The sequence below is a fragment of the Pseudopodoces humilis genome, chromosome 6, assembly GCF_049639895.1.
Source record: "Pseudopodoces humilis isolate 2021_Gansu_Grassland_sample_001 chromosome 6, ASM4963989v1, whole genome shotgun sequence".
NCBI lineage: Eukaryota > Metazoa > Chordata > Aves > Passeriformes > Paridae > Pseudopodoces > Pseudopodoces humilis.
This window is the reverse complement of record NC_142205.1, coordinates 32,108,514-32,130,899: the sequence shown is the minus strand read 5'-3', so window position 1 is coordinate 32,130,899 and position 22,386 is coordinate 32,108,514. Positions and strand designations below refer to the sequence as shown.

The 22,386-nt window shown below is 43.3% G+C and overlaps 1 protein-coding gene across 1 annotated transcript in view; it reads left to right on the top strand.

The window, feature by feature from the left end:
* The first annotated feature begins 1,420 nt into the window (after positions 1 to 1,420).
* Positions 1,421 to 22,386, top strand: part of STOX2 (storkhead box 2) — a 142,024-nt gene continuing 121,058 nt past the window's right edge. The window contains exon 1 of the mRNA XM_088056655.1: positions 1,421 to 1,805. Within this exon, the coding sequence (XP_087912781.1) occupies positions 1,421 to 1,805 (385 nt within the window). The remainder of the gene's footprint in view (positions 1,806 to 22,386) is intronic.

Here is a 22,386-nt window from a genome sequence, read left to right as displayed (position 1 = left end):
TTGCTTTTTCCTTGTAAAACTCTTTGGGATACTGGTAAATTTGACCTTCCACAGTACAGTGACAGCACTGAATGAAACCCAGAGAAGCAATTGGATGAAACTATCTGGAAAGTGGCACAGGATTTGAGTAAGATTAGAAACAAATGGGTGATAGTTTAAGGGGGACAAGTATGTCAAGAGATGTTGATGTGAATGATCTCAGAAGCAACAGGTAGAACATTGTTGTTTGTGCACAGCATGGAATGTTACAGCTCTCATACTGCTGCCTGGCAGAGCGGCTGCTGCCTGCTCCCTCCTCTCACTCATCTCTGTTCTGCCTCCACTCTTGGCCCTGCTTCTCTACAGTAGTTTTCTTTGTGTCATTTGTCTTTCTGCTACATTCTCATGGTTCACTGCCTGTGGCCTAAGTGCCATGGTGTGCCCTGCTCCCTGGGGCACTGTGAGAGCTGCTGCTGAGGCCACCTATAGTTCACACACCGCCAAGGTGTCCAACAGCTACAGACCATTCCTCAAGCCCTAATTTCAGAATTGAGACTCATTTTTGCTGTGGGTTTGAGGGTTCCTATAGAAGATAGGAGTGAAATTCCTAAATCTGGGTTCTCACAAGCATGGCCAGCACCTTGCTGCCAGCACCTGCAGCTCAGCAGCCACCTACCATCTTGACGCACACCCAGCTGCCAGCCTTGCACTGCCAGAAAGGACCCCTGCAGTTCTGCTTGCACCTTGCTCAATTTTGCTGAGCCCTCCCTTGAGCCTCATGGGCAGCTGGTGATCCAGAACACAGAGGAGGCAAAATATTATATTGCTGGAAAAAAGCTACAGAAGTTAGGAATGAACCTTACACTTGCTCCACATTCCAGTACGACTAAGACACAAAGTAACTCAGAATTACAGCGAGTGTAGAGAGGCGTTTGAACATGGCAGGGTCAATGCTGCTTGCTGTGTACGTAACTTACAGGTGTGTAGCCACTGGGAGAAACAAAACCATAAGGAATTATAAAACTTGCTGAGATAATCTGTATGTGGCTGGGGAACGCTTCACTCGTGGAGGGGAGGGGTGAGGGTCTCCCGAAGGTGGGGAGAGGGGGTGGTGCCGGGAAGCCTAAACCACCGTCCGGGACAGTGACCACGCTCATTTCTTTTCTAGGGATGGTGCTCCCGTGCTGGGACAGGGAAGTGTGAGGTGGGGAGCAGGACGTGCGGACTTCCCTGCCGGGAGACAGCGGCGGGATCCCGTGCCTGGCCCTCGGCACCGGACCGCGCCGGGGGTGTGCCGGGGGCGGGCCGGGCCGGGCCGGGCCGCGGCGGGGGCGGAGCGGCGCGGAGCGCGGACAGCCGGCCGCGGGAGGCAGCGCGGCCGTGGGGAGGTATGTCCGTGTCCGTGTCCGTGTCCGTGCCCGGCGGCGGGCGGTGAGCGGCCATGCCGCGCAGGGCGGAGAGGTGCCTGCAGATCGCCCCGCACTCCCTGGCCATCGTCCTGGACGCCGCGGCCGGGGGGCGGCCGGGAGGCGACGGTGCCGGCGGTGCTGGCGGTGCTGGCGGTGCTGGTGCGTGTGCGGGGCCGGCGGCGGAGCTGGGCCGCCACCGCATCGGCTATGAGATCTTCGCGGACTTCAAGCGGGAGAACATGCAGCACTTCTGGGACCGGCGGGCCACGGCGGCGGTGGCCGAGACCTTCTTCCTGGGCTGGATCGACGAGCAGGTGCTGCTGGTGCAGGGCAAGGAGGAGCACCTGGAGGTGCTGCGGCAGGGCTGGGCGCGCCGCTCCCTCAAGCCCCCGAGCGGCTTCCACATCAAGTGCCTGGGTAGGTGCCGCCGGGCCGGGCCCGCGGAGCTGCCCCGGGGCACCCGCCGCAGCTGCCCGGAGGGAGCGGGGGGCGGAAAGGGGGGCCCTCCCTGCCGCGGGGTTTCAGCTCCCAAAAGTGGGTGTTCGCGAAAGGGGTGAGGCGGGATGGGAACGGTGGCATTACGGGGATGCGGCGAAGTGGTGTTCTCCGGAAGAGCTGCCGGTCACGGCTGTACGGTCTGTTGGAGAGGTGTGTTCTCCGGTTCCCTTCAGCGGGCGAGGGTAAAAACATAAACTGGAAGAGTTGGAATATACCCCCTGCAGCATGAAATGCCCGCCGGTCTCCTTCGGGCCGGCTCCGCCTCAGCATGCTCCGGAGGCTGCTTGGCTCGGGAGTTAAAAGTTCTGTTTAGTATTACCAGGTGTGCTAAAAACAGTATATTACTTTATGTGCGGCTCTGCGTGCTAGATCAAACTTGTATCCCAGCGTTGCTGTGAAGGTGTCTTTCACAGGGAGAAGGAGTAGTAGGAGATGAGTAACATGCGGTTTTTTGCAGTGCAAGGCAGGTGGCTTTTGGAGCTGTAAACGGCAAGTCTGTTATGCTAAGGTGGGCTGAAGTTTCCAGTTACAGTGTGATTCCCTAAGGGAGTCCCATCAGTGCGCAGTGGCCTAGGACAAAGCGCACCTCATCCTGAATTTTTTCTAGGAAACGAAAAAATCCTAGCATGGAGAGCAAAAATGTTTCAGCACTTGTTTTGACATAAAAAGAACCCAACAAACATGGCTGAAAACCAACCCAACCCTCCACCACCACCCTACCACCCCAAACCCTCAGATACAAAGCTGTGGCTATACTGGTGCATTAGTATATTGGTGGGTATTCTGGAGAGCTGTGAAGAACAGCAGAGCAGAAATTTTTCTTAGGATTTAAGGCAACTCAACATTCATCACAACTTGAAACATGCAGCTTCTCTTGTAGAGTAAAGGAAAATTGTGAGAATTTTCTTTATTGCTGGCTTAATTACTTGTCATGGTTGCTGTAGTGATGGTGAGGCAAACTGTCTTTTCCTTGTATACAATTTATATCAGCCATGTCCTATGCAGCAGGCACCATGAGCAGGTCACAAAGCCAGAGATGCTCTCTCTCTGTGCTGGGAGTTTCAGACCTTGAAACAGGATGCTTCCATGCATTTATTTTTTTTAAAAAAAATTAGCTGACTAAGGTTCCTGGAAAGTATGGAACATGAATATTCGAGGTTTCCCAGTTTCCTGTTTTTAATCTGGCTTTTGAATGTTTTTAGTTACCTTTGTTCTTTAGAACAAGCAATGCAGACTCTTACAGTTTCTAGTTATTAGCAGTCTTGTCTCTTGCAGAGTTGTCAGACACTTGTCTGTCACTCACTATTTCCCTATCAGACTTACTTGAATATTACCATTTTTTTTCTGTGCTTAGAGGGAAGGTCAAGACAAGTTGCCCTGTTAAAAATTAACTGATGGACCTTTTTTCCACAGAATAATGAATTTTCCTCTGAACCTCAGGTGACAAGACAGTGTTGCAGAGCAGGTGGTTAATCCTGTTCTGGTGATAGAAAAGTTTTGTGTGGTCCACCACTATTTGGAGAAGGGAAGAAGTTGGGCAGTGGTTAGTGCTGGCTGCTCAGCCTAGCTCATCTGGGCTTTTTGGCTGCAGCTGGATGGAGGATGAAGAGCTTTTGAATTGGCCCTGTCACCTGATGGAGTATCAGCGTCAGTATTTAATTTTGGGGGTGTCCCTGGACCTTGCTCATTGGGTGACATTCCTCAGCCTGCTGCCCAGGAGGGCTGTAGAAAGGTGCATTCTGACCTTGACTTTACTAAAGCCATCCAAGGAATGTAAACAAGTCTTTGTAGCCTATCTTAAAATATGGAAACAAAACTTTTGCTAGAAGTTCACGTTAATAAGTAAGCTCACTGGTGTGCAAATAATATGCATTCCTTTGGGGGGTTATCTTTGCTGCAGATTTACAAAAGACTGGAGCCAGAGTTTTTCATTTGGCTTTAAAAATAACAAATGCCTTTCAGCATTTGATTTAAGGCTATGAAAGAAGAGCAGGGACCTGTTGGAGTCTTGCCTTGTTTAGCTGTGCTAAATATGATGGGAGGAACTGATTTTTATTTTTTTCCACTGTTTTTTTTTCCACTCCCGGATTGATAATTCAGGTCTTGTATCTAAGTAGATTCAATCTGCACTTACTGTAAAGTTAAAGAATTGTCAAAATAATGGGCTTGGCCTGTGGGCATGAGCATCTGCTTAAATGCATGTCATTGTATTTTCAACATAATTAGGTACCTAATGTGTAAATGGCTGTGACTTATTGAGGAACTCTCACTATTTATTATCTACTTTGTTTCATTAAAGCAGCAAATAACACACAGACAAAAAGAAGAAGTCCCAGTGCTTTTCAGCTTTAAAAAATGTGGTTGGTATCTTAGGCTGATAGGAAAACCTGCCTGCTGGGAGTTGCAGAATAGTAATATTTTACTCCTGTTAATAAATAACTGGTAGGGTCAAGGGGAAAAAGTGGCATAGTGTTTTTGATGAAGGTGATGTTGTTTCTCTTGCTCTGGTCCAGCTGGTAGTCCCCATGCTGTGGTGGGAATAGGGGTTGCCATGCCTGGGTAGTTGCGGGGTGTGCATGGGGGGGACTGATCGGGGGGGGTCTTTCAGTACACCCCAGGGCCATTGGAATATCTGGACAATGCTGTGATAAGTTGTTGGGTTGGTTCTTGTCTCATTTCTTGGCTGGCTGTTTCTTTGCAGACAGGTGGGGACAGATTTCTGCCTCACCTGCTGCTGGAGTCCAGCTGGGATGGAGTAGCTGGACGACCAGCTGCCTGCCCCAGGGTGGTGTGAGGGGAGCATCCCAGCCTCCTGCTGCTGTCTAGCATGGGGCAAGGGACAGAAAAGTGTCCTCAGCTGCACAACCTCCATGCACAGGTACTAGAGAGCCTTTGACAACACTCCCCTTCCCCTATGGTAAATGCTAACATGAGGCAGAAATCACAACTGCAGCCCAACTTGCAAACCTCTGCCGATGTTGCTGGTGTTTCTTTTTCATTGTGGTTCAGAGCCTTAGCTCTGGTGGGTTATGGTGGCCCTGGAGATAATAACTGGAGGAAAAAATAGCTGGTGAGGAGGAAGTAATACTGTGTCTCTAGTGTGCATAGCATGTTTTCTGCTGCTGGAATTGTAAAATGTGAACAAGGAGAGTCTCACTGCTGAGTAGTCTTCCCACCTTTTTCATTATCAAGCCAAGTCATCCTGGCTTGATAATGAAAAGTTCATGAAAGTATAATCTGTAGTGAATGGGGCTGGATGGTCCTATTGTGCTCAGTGCAGGTGTATGCAGAGCCATAAAGGGAATGGGTTAAAATCCACATGAGATTCCAGTGTCTGAATATTTGAATTATTAAATTAGACTTTAGAATTAAATGCAGCAGGAATATGAAGCACATGAGAAATTTGCTTATAGCACTGACATCTTAGAGCTGGAGGGTATGGGGGATGAAGTGATTAGTGTGTGACTTTTAAACTTACTCCTCTGGCAGTTTTCTTAAACTGAGTGGTTACACCATAAAAGCTTGCTCAGTGACCAGTTTTGCAGTGATCAAAGTTATTCGGATATTAGGAAATTGTTGGGTGTATCGAGGTTTTTAAGCTGGCAGATGGGAAACTTTGGGAAACACAAGTAGTCTTTGAATAAACAGAATCCCCAAACAAGCACTCACTAGATTTAGGGGGTCAAGGAAGCCTTATGCAAATCTATAGGTCCAGTGATGAAATTCATTGTCTTTGGAAGCTCTCTTGTAACTTTGCAAGACTTTTGCAACTTAAGTCTTTAATGAGCGTTAGTATTTTAATAAGATTTATTTTTTTGACACACCTTTTATTTGCACTCACTAATATTTGTCATCCTGGAAGCTGATTTTTTTTTTTTTTTAAACCTTTCAGCTCTCCTGTGCTATGTGCTGTCAGAGCAGGATGTTCCACCTCATTTTCATGTCTTCATTGCCTTTTGTGTTCCCAGATAAGACTTCCTTCCGTATCTCTTGCTCTTGATTTCTGTGTCACGGACAATAGGCATCTTTGAGAGGTTTTCATACACTTTGCAGAAGGGCCATACCCTTTTGTTGCTTGAAAAGAAGTGACCAAACTTTATAATTGCCCTTTGGCCATGCCCAGAGCAATTTCTCCAATTAGAAGCCGATGTTCAGATGGGGTTTTTAAGAAATGTATGTGCAATAATTAAACTAACTAGCAGGAGTTATAATTCAGTAAAGTCGGCAGGGCTGGGCTGTTGTGCATTGTTCCTGCTTGGCCAAGCATAGGGGGGAAACTTTTTTTGCCACGCTGGGAGTTGGAGCTAAGTGCTTCCTTTCTTTTCTCTCTCTGCCATATCCTCTCATGCCACCAAAAAATTAAATTAACACCCCACCAGTTTAGGTTCGGTAGTTTTCACTATAAGTTTTGCAGTCATTAGTGGATGATTATGGTGAAGTGTAGACTGTTGGACATTAAACGTTATTCATCTATAGACACTTACAAATCATGAATTCCTTTCTTTCCTCCCAATTATCTCTTTATAGAATGAAAATTTCTCTTCAGTGAGGGAGCATTAGGTTTCATAGTAATAAAACCTCCAATGACTTCAGCTACACCTTTTGTTTGCCTTGTCGTATTACCATGGGAAATTCAGTGGATTTAAACTAAAATTTTTTTTTCTCCTTCTCTACCGCTCCAACCTAGAGCCAGTTAGAGATTCACTGAGCACTTTTTATATCTGTGAGGTGGTTATTGCAGCCTGAAACAAAAAGGGTAAACTTAAGCTTATGGCCAGGCTGAAGTGCTTATGAATTTTCTCTCAACCCTGAGTAAAGAACTTCACTGCTCACAAGTGTTGGGTTGGGCCTTTAATGTAATTTGTAAAAGCAGCTTTCAGAGGCTGGGGAGACAGAGACAAGAGCTAAATGAGTATGGACTGCATATAAAGTGCCTGATTTCTCAGTATGTGGTTTGTGCTTGTGTTGTGGGAATGAGGTCTTAGAACCAGAATTGCTTTCTGCTCTATAAAGAAAACTGTGCATGGCCTGCAAAGCTAGTGCTAGTCATCAAGAACGTATTGTGAAAGTAAAAAGAACACAAGGGAAGAAAATATATGGCATATTTAATTTCATTTTTTCACTCAAAGCAGCTTCTCTTGAAAAAGCGAAGTCAAATACACAGATCTGTGCTGTTCATTGTGCAACTCAAGGGAAGGATTTATAAGGTTAATAGCCAGCTAGTACTGTCTCCCCACCTCCTTCCTCCCCACAAAGAACACCATTGTATAGGAAAGCATCTTTTCCAGTGGCAAAAAAGTCACCCAGCCTTGCAAGTGCATGCTCTGTGTGAAAAGCAAAGCTGTAAGGGAACCGTGGCGGCCGAGAGCAGCCCTTGGCCATGGGGTTTTGACAAAGCAAGAGATCTCTCACTCTCTCCATCTCTTTGTTTGTGCATGAGGGTCTGGTCTTTAATTAAATGCTCCTCGTTCCTTTCCTCAAAGGGCCCTTGTCTTTGCTGTGGAGCAGCACAGTGGGTGTGCACTGAATGAAGCCCTTGTCAGGTGTTATTTCCAGCACTTAAGTGGGCTCCTGGGCTGCCAGCATCATGTGCCACCAGACCAGTCACTAAATCACCTTTCCATCTGTCCTACTCTTCTTTTTTATATAGTCATTTTTGGATTTAGGAAGACCAAGGTGAATGAGTTGTTCAGGGGCCATGCAATGGATAACCATGGAGCTGCTGGTCACAGGCACCTCCATCCTGCCTGCTCATTTTTACCATTTTGTGTCATGAAAACTCAGTTGTGTTTCCTCTTTTGTCCACCTTTGTAATTTTCTAATAAGAGGCATGTTGATAAATACTTTACTTATCAAACTGTAATGATTTTACAGTTGACAAAGTACAAACCTTCTATGCATGTTGCCACAGTTTAACATTTTGCTTTGAATAAGTTTTGATTCACAGAATGGATTGGGTTGGAAGGGACCTTAACAATAATCTCATTCCAACCCCTGTGCCATGGCCAGGGAACCTTCCACTAGACCAGGTTGCTCAGAGCTCCGTCCAGCCTGGCTTTAAGCTCTTCCAGGGATGGGACACCCACAGCTTATTTTGACAACCTGTTCCAGCACCTCACTGCCCTCACAGTAAAGAATTTTGTCCTAGTATCTATGCTAAACTTATTCTCTTTCAGTTTAAGGCCATTTCCCTTGTCCTATCACTACTTGCCCTTGTGAAGTTCCTTTTCCAGCTCTCTTGCAGGCCTCCATAGGTACTGAAAGGTACTAGGAGGCCTCCCCAGAGTCTTCTCAGTCTGTCTCTACGAGAGGTGCTCCAGCCCCCAAGCCTGGAGAAATGTGTGCTCAGTGCACAGAGAAAGGCGCAGAGGAAGGGTCAACTGTGTCTGAAAACACTGCTGTCCCTGGGCTTGACTGGCAGGTTTTTGTTTCAGCTCTTTTGTAAAGGCAATGCTAACAAAGTTGGTGCTCTCTCCCAGCAGTTCTGCTGCTGTTCCCTCAGGCCATGATTTTGGATAATAAATCTCTCCTCCTTTCTGCAGACCAGGAGAATCACAGCTTGTCCCCCAACAGGATGTGCCAAAGCATTGCCACATTCTTGTCTGCATTTTAGGCACTCTTTTGGTGAGTGTAGCAAAAAAGGTGCAACCCAGATGGATTGGGCATCCTCCAAAACTCCTGGCATCAAAAGCTGCCTCCCAAGCAACATCACTCCTTCCCTTGGCTATGGCAAATATGATAGGCAGGCTTCTCTTTTCTTTTAGTAGTCAAGGAAAGTCTGAAGTGTTCAGAGAACATAAAAACTGCTACCAGATGGTGGTTTCCTCTGCAGAAACTGAGGCTGTGAAATGTGAGGATGGAAGGAACTTCTTAAGAGTTTTCTTCAATAACAGAGATTTAATAGGGTTCTGAAAATTCAAGCTGTCTCCAAATTTTTCTTCTTTGTTTTAAATACAAAAACATAAATGTTTTGATTATTTTCAAATTATGTTGACTGCTGGGAATGTTATTGCAGTCTCTGGTTTCCAATGTTGAAACTGCTCCCTGGGTGGGCCAGATCTGGAAAAATTTTTAGGGATATTACATTCTTGGAATAAATCCCTTCACCTAATATGTAAACATGCTTTCTTCTGTCTGCTGTACTTGATCCCTCTATTTATGACCTGGGATTTCACCTGAGACTTGTGATGAGAAGTATCTGAATGTAAAGAATGTACAAACACATATATTTTGATGAAACAAAGTGTTTTCATGTTGATATTTGAGCAGGTCTTCACTCCTCATTTTTAAATTGGGGTCCTGTTCTGAGCCACAGTAGCAATTGAGCACACATTCAAAGGTCAATAACTACCCAGGGAATCTGAACAGGGGCTCTTCTAGTTGTGTTTTTTTTCCCCTGTAACAGAAAAGCAATGGTGTAATATTACCACCAGCAACTTACTAAGCTATATTTGGTTTTCTTATGAAAGCAAGTTACTATTCTGTGCACTAAACAGAGTAATGACTTCTGTAGTGTATTTTCTGGAGCTGGATATAATTCTAATCCATGTAATATAAGACTTTGTTGCTGTTCTTGCACATGAGTACAGGATGGAATACCAAAAGAGCAGAAGTCAGAGTAAAACACAGCAGCCTTTTAGCTTGACTTTGAATTCCACCGTCAGATAATTAATAAAGAGATATGCAGGTGTATCAAAGATTGCTCTTTTAGAAGTGCACAGCCGTTCACTTAAGCTCTGGGGAACAACTCCAAATTTGGTTCTTTACAGAATCTGAATACTGTAATTGTGTAAAATGCTTCTACCTGAAGAGCTTGGTTTGGGTATATTCCAAAAGCTTTTGTTTTAAAGCAATTTTTGGTAACTGTTAGTGCTGCAGATGGTACCTATGCTGGCTCATGCATGTCTTTAGAGGAGCTTGAGAATGCTGAAGGATGCACTAGTGGCTCCAGTATGGGGAATCCCACTGAGAGAGCAGAATGGACTGTTGGATGGTGACCCAAGGGCTTTCACAATTACATGGCCTAAATCACAGAGGCCTGTAGGACTGGGCTGGCCACAGGGCAGGCTGATTCCTCCTTCTGGTGCCAGAAGGAGAATAAAGGTATGTGCTGGTCTGGTCTGTGGCTGAGCAAGTGTCTCAGTTCCCACATTGGTAGCAGGGCAGTCGCATTGCTGGGTCCATCCTCATCAGTAACTGCAGCTCCAGTAACTCTGCTTATCTGCTGCCTTGCAGTTGCATGTGCTGCAATGTCTTCCCTCATTGGGTGTTCAGAGGCTCCTGGGAAGGAGCAAAACTGCAAGGACCATGTTTTCACTGGAGCTGTAAAACTTGCAATGTATTATTAGCATTGTAACAAGCTGGGTACTGCCAGTGTATTTGAGATTTGGCAGCAGAGTCTTAGGTATTATTGAAGGGCTATAAAATGAGTATTTTTTTAAAATGGAAACATTTTTTTGTTCTTAAAAAAAGCCCTATCGCAAGTCTAGCAAAACTTTCAGCTAAAGAAGAAAAATTAATATTCACTTTTTAAGATTATAGTTGTATTTTCCACTTTCGCCAGAATATCCATGGATATCTTTCTATATGCAAAGAATATGGGAGAAATAGACTTCTGGATGCAGCAGGCTTTCTCCAGGTTGTTGGTAGAAAGGCTTAATGGCCTACTAAATATATCATGTCTACTTGCCTTGTGTTGTCAGTATCCTTGGGTGCCTGAGGTTAGAGTCCAGCTGCTGTGCCAATAGCAGTGCATACATATGTATATGCATACATAATAAACTGCTGCAAATAAGCAGTTTATTATTTGTGTCCTTTTACAAAGGGATCAACCTGACATAAATAAGGTTTATCATTGCCTGTTAATTTACTGTGTTTGAACTCTAAAGAAGTAACTGAAGTCCTGTAAACTCCACATGGTGCTGCAGTATGTTTGGTGGGGTTTTTTTGTAGTTTTGAAGGTGGTTTTCTTTTGATGATGGTTTTTGGGTGCCAGTAGTCCTTAGCCTGCTCTTGAGCCTTCCAGACATTTTTCAGCATGTGTGGAACTGGACCATGCCCTTGACTCCCACTCTAGCAGATCGACATTAAATGTTTGCTCTCCTGCTTGTGCATATTGCAGGGCTAGTGCCCAAACAAGTTCCCTTTTCATCCCTGACAGATGAAATAACAATAGCTGGCATTAAGAGAAAGCTGAGTGTTTTCTTTGGGTTTCCCTGAAGGGCCTCCTTTGTCTCTACCGTCTCTGCTCAGGGAAACATGTACACATTGCTAAATCTGAGGATGCTGTTGAGATGCTCTGGCTTGTGAAGTCAGGGGTAGGTCAGCACCCATGTGAAGATTTCCATCCACTATGTGTGCCTGCTACTCCTGGGAAGGCTTTGCAAGTAGTCCCTGTCCAGGGGGGTGTCCAGGCTGATGTGGGCCATCTTGAGAGTGCAAAGCAGAGGGTGAAACATAGAGAGCACCAGGAAGGAGAGTTGAGGAAAGGGGTCCTGGTGGACTGCCCCTTACTCAGTGTTTATATGGCTCAAAGGAGGAGAAAATTATGGACAGCTGGATGAACCTGAACAGATATTTACAGGTGCCTGACATTACCTGAGTGGCCCTGGTCTGGCTGGGTGAAGTCAGCAACTCACCTGGGCTATAGGGATGTCCTGATTAGTCACATGCTCACAAGGTGGTTTAACCAGTTGAAAGCCAGGATTTTAAGATCTATTTTAAAGCAAATACAGTATCTAACATAGTAGTCCTATTAGCAGAATAGTAGCCTTATTAGCAGATGGGGTTATTGAAAATAAATAAAAGTGGGGAGCAACTTTCTCTCTTGTTTAATCATAGAAAAAAGAGTTTAAAGGGGCCACATTAACCCACTGTCCCTGAAGTGGGGAGGGAAAAAGCTTTGAGGACACTAAACTTTGCTGCCATTATTGCTGGTTTTTCACAATTATCCTATTGGATTTAAAAAAAAATATTTTATTGGTGTTACTGATAGAAAAATCCTAGGCAGCTTGAGGGAAAAATTAGTTTTGTGAGAAGCTGCAGAGAAGAAAAGTCACAAAGAGCTAAAGGATAAGGGCTAAGGGATAAAAATAGGGAGAAGAAAAGTAACTCCAAATCTCTGCAATCTTAGGTGTTCTAGAAAAAAGTTTGTTTTTCAGTTATGTTCAGACCAGATGTCAGCCTTGTAGGGAATCCTGTTGTATGAATATGAAAGTCTGGCAAGAGTGGGAGACAAAAAGAGAAGGGAAGCCAGACAGCCTTTTAGTGAAATGAACAGATAATCTTGGACATAGTGCTTCATGTGGTTGGGAGGCAAGGTTGATAGGTGCCAGGTCTGCTCTGTTTTTGAACAGTGGAGAAAAGTGAGAGAGAAAAAGTGGAGAAAAGTAGAGACTTTAATTGTACTTAATGCATTTTCTTAGGAGATCTAGCTAGATGATATCTCCATCTTTAAGGAGATTGGGATATGTCTGCAACATGGGAGTGGAAGAGCGTAGGGCTCATAGGGCCATGAAGCTTTGCAGTGTTTTTGAAATAAATTTAGTGTGCTTATGTATTCCCTGCTGGAAGCTTAGGACAATTTTCAGCTGGGCTTGCTTCATGTAGACATATGTGTGAGGGTGTATATAGTGTTTCAAGTGCTGTATGAACAGAGGTTTTCTATTACTTTGAGTGGTCTTGATTCAACAAGGTACAGATACCCACATGTGCTTACAGTAAGTTAAGTTACTCCATCTTAAAGTTATTCTCAGTCTGGTGGGAGGACTCACATTTTTGAATATGGTCATGTCATATATTCTTGCATTTGCCTGACTGTTGTTAAGAGATTTGCCAGAGGAATCTCTTCCTGATTAATCCCAGAGTGGGTCATCTGTGTCTAAACCAGGAGCCCTTTGAGAATTAAGCTTGGGAATCCATGATTAGTATTCTTTTCATTTTTATTTTGATGTATACAGTACTCCGAGAAATAAATAGCAGAAGAGCTGACCCAGCTTTTGTAGGTGACTTAAGGAAAATATGAAGAGGAAGTATTAATTAATACTTCAATAAAAGTATGAGGAGAAAGTCTGAATTAATACTCTTTCAATAAAATCAGAAAAAGTAGGCAACTTGACCTACAATCATTCTGATTTCTTTCCTTGGGTAGGAATTGGTGGCTATCTTCTTGTCATTTTTTATTTATGGCAATAGCTTGTAGTCTTTAGCTTATAGATTTCTTATTAATTCAAGGTCTTTGGTTTTGTTTCCAAGGTATTTTTTATCAATAGTTTTTCTTTGCTAGAGGTGTACAGATAGAGCTCCTCGGTGAAGCTGATGCCAAATAGCTGTTGGAAGGTCTGTAGGGACTTGCTTCTTGGCTGCTTTTCAAGTGCAGTATGGCTGTAAAATGTTTTAGTGTCAGAATCACTACATCTATCATTGTTCTGCTTTTCTCTGTCAATAACTAGTCTCATTCAGTGACATATTTGTTCTTAAAGAGGGAATGCAGATTCATCTGTCTGCCAGCACATGAGTCTTTTCAATTTTTCTGCTCAGATAATCATTTGGCTTCAGGTTTCAGTGGTTACTTAAATTAATCCTAGTGATGTCTTTCCAGACTCTTCAATGTTTGTGTTGAGAGAAAGGCCGAAACATATCCTGTCTGTTGGGAACCACTAGACACCAATCATCTGGGGAGATGGAAGAAAAGTGAGCTGCAATCTTCAATGTTGATTTTTGTGATGAGTGACCGGGATAAAAAGGAAATAATTTTGACAGAACTTTTCCCACTATGTAGGAAAATATTTAACAACTGGGATGTGTTATTTCAATTTTTCTTTTTGTACTGGGAGTACTTTTGTTGTTGGCTTGTGCACCCATTTGGGTCATTTATGCTGCCTCCTGTCCTGGTGAGTGACAATCCACTAGTGTGATGATCCTCACCTTTCTTTAGTTTGCAGATTGCTAAGTTTCCAGTGAAAATACAGCAAATGTAAGCGGTGCTTTTCACTTTCATCTTTTGTGGACCATTTGGAAAAGAGTACAAATCACCTGGGGACATGCAGACTGAAAACTCCTGTTGAAAACTCCTGACCTCGCCAACCACAGCATTTTATACCTGAATGTGCAGATACCTACACAACTGAAGCTTGTGCTCCCCTACCAACATGCTGCCGATTTACTAAACTTTCCTTTCAAATAATTCACAATTTATCATCTATGACAGCTACTCTGAGCCTCAGTGTTTGCTCTGCACCTTTTCCTTGTCACCTTTTCTTCAAGGACACCTGTGGTGGTAACTTTTGGAGCAGCAGGGATGACTGGGAGTTTGATGACTGCGGGCTGGAAAGCTTGGTCCAAGCATTGTTCTTTGTCTTGTGTTTGAGAACACAGGTCCTTTGGGGCAGAGAACTTGGTGGCTCTGTCACACTGATGTGCTGGGCACTGCAGTTCTGAGCTGGGGCTAAAGTCCTTAGGTGCTCCCGCAGTTCAAAACATTTTATAGTGATACACACATGAGAGGTTACTCGTCAATGAGAGGTAATTCTGTACACAGGCAGCCAGGCAAAGAATTCTTGCTCAAAACCTGTCTGGATTTGCTTTACCTGTTTTCTCACCACTTGGGCAATAATAATTACTTTTTGTGGCAGTCCTCAGCCTGCTCCATGAATGAGTTGCATGCATAAGTCTTGAAGGCTTTAGTGGAGCTGTGGTGAGTTTGCAATCACAGATACTTAGACATGTGTTTGGCTTGAATCTGGAGCCATAAATCTGTAATAGTTCAGGAAAGGCTATCCTTGCTTTTTTTCCTCCTGTTGTTAACTAAGAAAATGAGAGCAGGCCCCAGTGGGTCAGTCCGTGTAAGAGGAGACATGCCATACTGTCCCAGTCTGTGGTCTTGTACTCCTGGTATATGACATGTAAACACTACCTGTGATTGCACAGAAGGGAGCTGGAGCCTCTCATGGATTATATAGTGTTTCTTTTAATAAACTGCAAGATAATGATTCTTGTGTGATGTTACCTGTAGCTTTTAGTATGGCTGTATATGGCTTCTTACAGGCTTGTTCTTTCCTAATTGTGGTAAGAAGAGATGAAATTTGCCCCTCAAGGCATCTCTGTATCTTCTAGTGAAGCATGTTTGTCAGTGCAGTCCTTTTAAGGTTTGTTGGCAGGGTCTCCTCTCTGTGGCAGTGCCCAGAAGTACATCTGTGGAAGTGGCCTACTCTTGTCCTGGAAAAGCAGAGGTGAAAAGAAAAGTGGTGTTTTGTGGGGTATCTTTCTTTTCCCTTCCTGAAACTACAGGTCTCAGTGCTTCTGCAAGATGACTAAGGTTTCTTTCAGCCTTGGGCTCCTTGATTTTTCCCACGTGTGTTTCAGTTGAACATAAATACATCTGAGTTAGTTTTGAAGTAGCCAGCTCAGGTGTGGTTTGCATTCTTCAATTCCCGCAGTAATTATGGTTTTCAGCAGTGTCTAACTCCCCTTGCTGCTCAGGGAGCCTGTGATGAGCTGCTACTGTAAGAGACTTGAGTTCCTAGATTAAAGCCAGCTCAGTCTTATCCAGACTGCAGTGCTGGGATACTGTAACTCTCCTTTACAAACTGAACTATTGCAGTGAATTCCTCAGGGCTTTTTCCTTCCTGCCTTTTGAATTTCTTTTTCTGTGAACTTAGCAAGCGTGGCTTTTACCTTTATCCATGACTGACCTTTTCTCAATGCTATCTCTCTGCTTAAAAGCTCATGCCAGCATGTAAGCTCTTGTCATCTTCTCCAGCAATGGCTTTGTGCCAGGCTCACACCAGTCTGATAAAGTGCCCCGATCAGCCTGTCCCTTCTCAGCCTACCTGTCTCACTGCTAGCAGCATCATCGTTCTTCTGTTGGCTCTGCTCTACCTGCTTCTACAAAATCCACCTTCTTTGGAGACATCTCGTCTCTCCTGATGGCTCCAGAAATTTCACTGGCTGCATTTTGTTGCTAGCTGGGGCTGAGCCTTGTAGAGTTGGCTCTTGGAATGGATATGGTGATACTATGCTTTGAAGTCAGACCATGTGTTTTGTAAAGGGCATGTTTTTGATCCTTAAAACCATGAGATGGTTAAGGCAAGGCATGATGCCAAACAGTGTGGGAAAAATGGGGTTGAGAAACCAACCGCTGGGATCTACTAAGGTAGATGTGGGAAGTGCTTGAGTTGATATGTGTCAGTGCTGTCCCTAACTTGCCTTTTTTCATTCTGTTTACACTTCATTGAGTAAGGCACAGGTCTGTTTCCAGGTGTTTGGCTGCAGTACTATAGCCCTCCTTCTACTTAGCAGGAGCTGAACTTCCCTCTGTACCTGCACTGCCACAGTGATTTGAGCTGCTGTGAGTCAGCACCAAGGAGGCCACACAGTCTTTGCTCTGACATGGGAGCCCACAATGAGCCATCTCAAAGGCAGAAACCTGACCTGGAGTGAGGAGAGAGGAAAAGAGAGTTCAGGATAAATTACTGTGGTCCTGCTGCCTTATCTTCTCTGCATTATAGTCTTCAAACAAATATGTGTGGAATCATAAGGTTATTTTTGTAGGAAGAGACCTCCATGGGTCTCTGGTCTGACCTCTTGCTTACAGCCATGACATTGGGTAAATTGTTCCCATCATCTAACCTGTAATGCCCTGCTGAAGACAGCAGCAGCTAAGAGCAGCTCTAGTGGAACTTGTGGGTGATTTCCCCAATTCCCACGTGTTTTGCTGTGGATAGGTCCTTTTGGAGCCTTGGCTCTGCCTAACAGGTTCCCCTGGTCTTTCTGCCTCCCGTTGTTCTGCGTAATGGGGGACCCGGGAGCACCCAGTGCCGTCTGGCTGTCTCTTCCACCCATGTTGTTTGGACACTGGCTTTCTTGAGGCAAATGGGATACCTTTTTGAATGCACAGCTCTGAACAAGATTAGGCAGCTGTTGCCATTAGTTGAAATGTGTTTGTCTAAAAAAAAGAAGTGTAACTCCTTCCCCAGTCTGCCTCAGATACATTTCTGTGTTTTGACAGATCCTTAAGGTGATTGACAGACCTATAGTTGCCAGCAGCTTTTTATAGGAGCTTTTCTTACCATTCTTGTCTTGGGAAAGACTTTTTTCTTTTGAACCACTTAATCCATGGTTTAAACTTTTTTAAAGTCCCAGCAATAGCTGCTTTAGGTAATCTTGATAGATCTTTTGAAATGTCTGGTAACCCTACCCTTTCTTTAATTTTAAATGCTGAGAAATTAGGCTGTAATGACTTGGTGACTGGAAGTTATAGAAAACAAATCATCAAGTGCTTTTTCTTCCTTCTCATAACATCATTTTCCCACTTCTTTTGTGACTTTTCTGTCTGCAGATGACCTGCTCCTTGTGCAACCACAGTCTTTTTACTCAGCTCATTAAGTCATGTTTTTTGTCAGAGTTTAGACTCTCAAACTACTCTTAGGCAATAGTTCCTTCTTGTTTTCTGTTTTATGTCAGCTGTGGCAGAAAGCGCTTAATGGAGTCTGCAGGCCTTGAAGTTGGGAGGAAGAGACATTGACCATTCATACTTTTTTTAGTGTTTCTGCAGTCTGACAGATACCCTTTGGGCTGTGCAAACATGTGGTTCATTGATTTGCAGAGAATTAATTGTCTGAATAAGTGACTTAAAAAAAAAAAGAAAAATACCATATATATATATATTTTTGCATGGTAGCATCAGTAAACCCACAGAGAACACAAAAAGTTTGTGCTTTTGCTCATCTGCTACAATTTCTAATTCAACAGATCTATTGATCTGCTCCTGGTGAGATTGGCTGTCTTCAGTGTGCCTGCTCAGTGGATTTGGGCATCTGCACCACAGCAGATCTGAAAAGGGTCTTGCTAAAGGAAGAAGCAAAGTAGATGGATGACCTTTGTGCTTTTAGAAGCTGTTACTTAAACCTTGGTGGGTTATTGGAAGAGGCAGACTTTGGAACTATAGACCGTCCCATCCCATCTTACATGAAAGAGCCAACATTTATTTCCATCAGTGAGAATTTCCTACTGATAGTAGGAGCTAGAAGGTCTCTAAAGTGAAATGAGAAATAGAGATGCCTCAAGCTAAGAAAAACACAGGGGAAAAAGAATATAGGAAACATAGACTTTGCACTTTGTCTGATTCTTTCTTTAATATCTATTTTCTCACTTTTCTACTTTTGCACTATCTTTTGCACAAACTGTAGATTTCTTTGTGGTGGTCTAAGTGGCTGATTTCAGTGAAATGTAGAAGGGACAATGGAATAAAATCAAGCAATTCTCTGCTCATGTGTCCTAGTTACTCTGTTTTACATTTAAACAATTGAACGATTTATATGTGCAAGCAAAATTTGCTGCCAACCCAGCAAGATTATAAAACTTTTCTGATGGTGTAACTCATACAAAATACACTGCCCAAAGCATTGCTAGAAATGTGATACAGTGGCATTTGCAAGCCCAGGCAAATATATACAAGATTTTCTACATTTCTAAATGTAGAATCCAGAGCTGCCTGTCTGACTAATACATTGGTAAGGGCATGCCTAACTTTATTAGACAGGAGTCTGTGTTTTGGCTTTATTAGATGGCACTTTTTTTTTTTTTAAATTTTTTCTTTCTGACTAGCTAGCAGTGTCTGGGCAAGATATCTCACACTGTTAGCTCCCGACTTCTTGAAAGTAAAAGCATCATTCTGTTTCTTTGGAAATTTGCAAAATTTATTACTATGCATTGTAAACAAGGAGAGGAAAATATAGATGTTATGTTAAAAAAATTATTGTTGATGCAGTTTGTATTTCCTTCTTTCAGTCCACTTGCCACTCGTTTAAACAACTTCCTTCCCCATCCCATGTTTGTGTTGGATGTCAGGTTGTCTATTACTGTTTGTGGTGGTGGCGGCCTGGACACCCACACTCCTGGCACTCAGGAGTTCAGGCTGGACAATGCTGAGAATGCAGATGCACAACGAATGCAATTAAAATGTCTTTTTTCCTGTTAAGAGCATGTTTGTTAGGTGTATTTAAAGGCAAGGGTGTGAATCACCTTTGTGACTACAGTTAGGTTTATTTTTTTCTTTGAAGGTCACAGCTTTTCCATTGCAGGAGTTCTAGTATTTATTCTGGCTGACCAGACAACTGGACCAAAGGTTTTTGCTCAGCCTTCTTTAGGCAGCAAAGTACTTGTATGTTTTATGTCTAAATAATAGGAAAATATTTGAGAGCATACTCAAGTTGATAACAAAAAGGTAAAAAGAGTAGAAATAAATAGAACAAAGGCAGGAGCTTAAGCTTCCTCTTTGATTTTTTGAAACTTGCAGTGTTTTGCCAGTTTGGTTTGAACTTAATGTATGCTTGGAAGTTTTTTTCCGATAAACTGGTGGTTTAAGAAATAAGTAATAAAATGGATGGTAGTAGAATACCAATTAAAAAAAGCTAGAGAACTAGAAAAGATGCATGGACAGGTATTCCTGAGGTTTGGAGAATCATTTTTGCATGTTGCAGCTATATTGTGGAAGCTGACTTAATTATGAGTCCTGAGAGAAAATGACTTGAGCAATTATGTTTTTCTGTTTGGATTTTTTTTTTTTCTGATATAACAATTGGGGAGCATCTAATTAAATTATTAGAAGGTAAGTCTGAAACAAGCAAAAGAGGTGTATTTTCAGAAAACATAATAAAACAGTGAAGAAGTAATATCTCAGATTTACTGTATCCTTCATATTTTACATGAAAGATTTCTCATAAAAAAAACAAACAACAGAACAGCTTTTCCCCATCCCCCCAACCTGAAACTTTTCAGAATAAATGGATACATTCACAGAAGAAAAATTTGGCACGCACAAGAATTTCTTTGTGTGCTGCCAGACCATTCCTGGCTCCCTGTGACTAATTTGAAGCTGGCTTTTGTAGCCACAGGTGGCTCTCAGCAGAGTTCATGGGAGCTGTGTGTGGAGATGCTCCTTTTTCTGCTCTGTGTTGTGCCAGTGGCCAGTGAGTCTGAAGGGCCAGGGTAGGTACCTGGCCTGCAGTCTCAGAGCCGTGCGGGTTTGACTTGGCTGAGAGGTGGGCAGTAGGCACAGGAGACAGGGGCCTCTCCTCTATGTAAACCAAAGCACAGGGCATTGAGCAGAAGATCCCAGCCTGGAAATGCTGGTTTGAATTCCCATCATGGGTTGAAGGGGGTCAGTGCACTGGTATGCCGCCTATTATACGATCTTCCTTCTACTTTTACAGACGCATCATTTTCTTCATCTGATAATTTGCTTCAAGGACCAGAAAAGTGAGTTTAAGGAATTTGCCCCCATTGCTGAAAGAAAAACCTGGGGACCTCCCAGGAGCTCATTACAGAGTTCTAAGGACCTACATGAAGCCAGAGGTTCTTGGTGTCAGGGGCTCTGTATAAAAGGAGGTATTTGCTACAGTATTGATTTCAAAATGGGCTGTTTTATTTAAAAATGCTGAGCTTGGAACAAACTGCATATTAGTGGTTTTTGGGTCCTGATCTCTTCAAATGCCAGAAGAGGAGATTAAATGTCTCTTCATAGGGATACTTATAATGACTGTCATGTTTACTCGTGTGAATATTTTCCAAAGCGTGACCATGAAGTACAAACATTTTGAATAACATGCAAATGTAGGGAAGTGTAGAGAATTCTTTTGTCATGTCTGTTGAATAGCATGAGCAAGACAAGGATAACAGCTCATTAACACCTCCAACAAAGGAAGAAAATACTTTATTGCTACCTGTGTGAAACTATTTAACAATAAAAAATATACCTGCTGAACTTCTGTGGATTGCAGGATCTCACACAGGGGCTCATTTAGGATTTTTTCTCATTTCTAACTGTTGCTTAATATTTTGTTTTTTAATTTTAATTTTTCCTACTGGAAAATTCAGCATGGCAAATGACATAACATGACACAGTCATAGTAGGCCTTTTTTTCTGTTGGTGCCACTCCTTAAGATTGGGTCAGCCAGTAAAGAATGACAACCCAATTTTGGCTTGTTGTATAGCACTGTATGCAACAGGAAGTAGGAAGGACAGAAGTAGTTGGGCTCTCTATAAGTAATGGATTTCCAAGCAGCAAGATGCTCACTTGAGAGAGGCCTTGCTTACACCATCTTATGTGATGGTTTGAGAAGCAGTTACTTGGAAGTCTTCCTCTGCCCAAATCTTCTCAAGGACTGGTTGGACAGGATGCACTGAGCTGAAGCAAGAGCTTGTCAGTGTGCTTCTGGGACTTACCTAGAGCAGGCACAACCTATTTGGTGTATCCCCAGAAATTGCTTTGCTTTGCTTTGCCAGCCCTAGAGAAAACAAACAGCTGAGTCATGCATATCCAAAAATGCCAGGTATGGTGGAGACAGAGGAAGGGCTCACTTCCACAGTTTAGGGAGCAAGGTCCAGCTCATGTTGAGTTGTTGGGGAAGTGATCTGAGCATGTTAGGGACTGCACTCTTAGTTGCTGTGCTTGTGTGCAAGACAAACTGATGACAGCTTTAGAAACAAGGCTTGCAGATGCTGGTGTGGCAGACTGAGGAGAAAAAATTTTGGATTGTTTACTCCTTTTCAGTAATTTTTCCTTGCTATGGTGACTTCAGCATTATTGAATAATTTTCTAAAAATCTTTACTTGTACCTGCTAGTGTGGCTCAGCCAGACCAAGTCCTATGGTGGCAAGTCACCTTGTGAAATGCTAGATCCTGGGAGAAATCTTTAAATCCCATGGGTGCTTTGGGATAACCACTCCCTTATGCTTCAGTCTGCTGGGCAGTGCACCAAACAGGTTGTTGACAGAACATTTATTACACTGATACCTGCAAACATGAAGTAAGATTGTATATTAAGGAGGATTTATGCTGCAACTGCATGCAAGGAAATCTGGTCTTCAAGCTTAAGAAAACTAGAACTTTCAGAAGCAAATCCTAGTATCAGAGCTTAGTCCTTTGCATGATCTGGCTGGCCCAGCCAATCAGATTGGTGGCAGACAGAAATCATAACTGTACGGGTTATGTCTGGTGATAGTATTATGGAGAACAGAGGGAAGAAAGAATGGAACAAAACAAATTGGACAGAAACAGTAAAAGTGAAGAGAACATCTGGGTTGTAGATTCATTTGGAGAGGAAATCCAGTGCAAGTTATCCTGTGGGTCTTACACATGTATGCGTGTATATTGTGCTGTGGTGATGGCAGTATGTCCTGATTGTGGCTGGGGTTTCAGGGCTTTGGCCTTTGTGTAAGCAGGATGTAAAAAAGATTCTCTGTCTAGAATATTTAGAAGTAATCTGTAAGCATAATGTGATATTGAATATAGAGTATTTATTGATCAAAATGTGAACAGAATAGACAAGAGTGGCTTCTTGAGGAGGTGAGTTGCATTTTGGATTCCCATTCTTCTCTTCTTCCAAACTATTCTTCCCCATTAAAAAGCCCAGATGAGGTAAGATGTATGAGTGTGGAATCCAGTGGGTCTCCTTGCCATTGTGTAAGGTTGCTTTGCTGTGTATTTTGGAGGATTTA